A 2500-nucleotide genomic window follows, 5' to 3' on the forward strand; every position below is an offset into this window, starting at 1 on the left:
ATATAATATAATATAATATAATATAATATAATATAATATAATATAATATAATATAATATAATATTATAATATTTAACATAACTGCGGTGTATCTGCAGCTGAAGTTGGTGGAGCCGCCTGGGGCAGATCTTCGATCTCTGCTTTTAGGCTGCGGGCTCAAAGTGAGTTTTATAATTTTTAAATTTAATTTAATTAATTTGTTTTGCTTGCTGGAAGTGCAGTGTGCAGTCATTTTAGGTGTCTGTACAGCTGCACCCCACAGCATTTGCTGCTTTTAGTTTTGTTTTTATTGTTTTTTTTCTCTTTTTTTTCTTAGATTCGCCGCATGCGTCTGTATTCATTTGGCCCGTACTTGAGCTCTTCGGTGCCTCCAGGGATTTTGCTGCCGCTGCGATTGCATCCTGCGCTGCTGCAGCTGCTGCAGCAGCAGCAGCAGCGACCTCGAATGATGTTAGTTCCAGCAGCAGAAGAACTGCAGAATATCGTAGAAGCCACGCAGCAAATGAAGACAGAGAAGGGAGGAGGCTTCCCTGCGCAGCAGCTGCTGAAGGCTACATCTGTTATTGGGTCTTCTATCAAAACAAAACATGGATAGACAAACCGAAAAAGAGAGAATTTGAGGTGTATAGACAGATCGGCATCTTCAAATAGCTTCTTTTTATTATTGTGCATGCATAATAATTATATTAATAGCAGATTTATTTTCTTTTTGTTTGTAATTCGTATGGGGATAATAAACAAAAAGAAAATAAATCTGCACGAGGGTACTCCACTCTTACCTTCTGCTCTTCGTTTTAATTTGATTTTTCTTCTTCTGTTTTTTTTTTCGGTTTGTTTCGCTTGCATGTCGCCCCCTCTGCATGAATAAGGGGCTTACAGAGAAGAAGATTCAGCTAAAAGAAAACCTATCGGAAGAATATTGTGGGTTTTACGGTGTATCCATGTACACCGCAATTTTTATACGTTGATGTTTCTTCTTTCTCTAGCAGGAAGAGCGAAACTTATGTTCGTATGATGAACATTATTTCTGTATTACTACAACTGAATAATGTTTTAAACCTTTATTTTATTTTATGTATTATTTTATTTATTACATTATGCAAATATATATATATTATTTATATAATATATATATAATAAATGTTTAATTAGAGGAGCTGAAGTCTTCCCTGGAATTTGGGGTGCTGGGTCTTCACCCTCGTCCCGCGTTCGATTCCCGGCAGCAGAATTAATAATTAGCGCAGTTTCTTGTTCTTATTAAACAATTTGCATTATGAATATTTGTTCATTAGTTCTACTATTCTAGTGGAGGCACCCGCTTAGGTCTTCTTATACGCCCTTATACGCCTTTTTCTATGTTTGCATTATTATCATTATACGCCATTATTGCATCTCTATACATAAACAAATATATATACATACATATATATATATATGTATACTGTGCGTTGTGTTTAAATTATAGTTGTTATATGCCTATGGCGTTGTTTTCCTTTTTCTGTTTCTTAGCCTTAGTTTTTGCTGCTGTGTGATTTGGGTGTATATCCACTGAACGGAAGAAAAATAAATAAGAAATCAAATTTTCGTTTCGTCTATTTGTTTCAGGAAATTAAAAAATTATTAAAACTTTATATAACTTCATCCCTCATTATATATTCAAATTTACGCTGTACGTACACCGCACGCAACCAAGCGAGGCAGCTGCATGCGAGAATCATCAGCAGCAAAACTCTGTTAGAGCCGCTACTCCACCAACTCGGCACTGCAGCAACAGCTGGCAGCCCCAGCTGCTGCTGCTGCAGCAGCAGCAGCAGCAATGCAGCAATATTCAATGCGTAAGCAGTTTGCGGGTCTTTAAAACTCGCAACCAGAGAGCACGTACAAACAAACAAATACAATAAACCCATCAACAACCTGAGACGCATACACACACACACACACAACAATAGCACCTGCAGCAGCAGCAGCAACAACAGCAGGTGCAGCAGCGGCAGCAGCAAACAACGGCAACAAGCACAGGAGCACCACATCAAGGGCAGCATCATCACCATCAGCAGCAACGCCATCACCAGTAGCTCAGTTAGCAGCAGCAGCAGCACCGCCAGCAGCAGCAGCAACATCACCAAAATCAGCACTGCCAGCAGCAGCAACAGCATCGCCAGCAGCAGCAGCATCATCACCAGTAGCAGCATCAAAAGCAGCACCACCAGCAGCAGTATCATCAGCAACAGCGCCACTACCATCAGCATCTCCAGCAGCAGCAGCAACCGCAGCAGCAACCGCAGCAAATCATCATCAGCAGGAGAGAAGCTGACCGCCAGTCTAAGACTGCGAGCCCTTTGCTGCTGAGAGGCCCCCTCTTTGCAATTCCGAAGCCCCAGAAGGTAACAGCAGCAGACTGAGCAGCAGAGAGGCAGCAGAATTGTGCATGCGGCGGCAGCAGCAACTCCAAGGAGGTGGGCGGCGAAGTTGCTAGCAGCAGCAGGAAGACAGCATGTAA

At 41.4% G+C, this 2500-nt stretch overlaps 1 protein-coding gene across 1 annotated transcript; it reads left to right on the top strand.

Annotated features, from left to right (window-relative positions):
* Positions 1-98: 98 nt before the first annotated feature.
* EAH_00039310 (hypothetical protein) lies at positions 99-595 on the top strand (the record flags this gene model as incomplete). The annotated part of the gene is made up of 2 exons (XM_013395351.1): positions 99-161; positions 317-595. The coding sequence occupies 2 exons, from the start codon at positions 99-101 to the stop codon at positions 593-595; spliced, it is 342 nt and encodes a 113-aa protein (XP_013250805.1).
* Between the last annotated feature and the right edge of the window lie 1905 nt (positions 596-2500).

Source organism: Eimeria acervulina, genomic scaffold (genome assembly GCF_000499425.1).
Source record: "Eimeria acervulina Houghton genomic scaffold, Eah_scaff462, whole genome shotgun sequence".
Taxonomy (NCBI): Eukaryota; Apicomplexa; class Conoidasida; order Eucoccidiorida; family Eimeriidae; genus Eimeria; species Eimeria acervulina.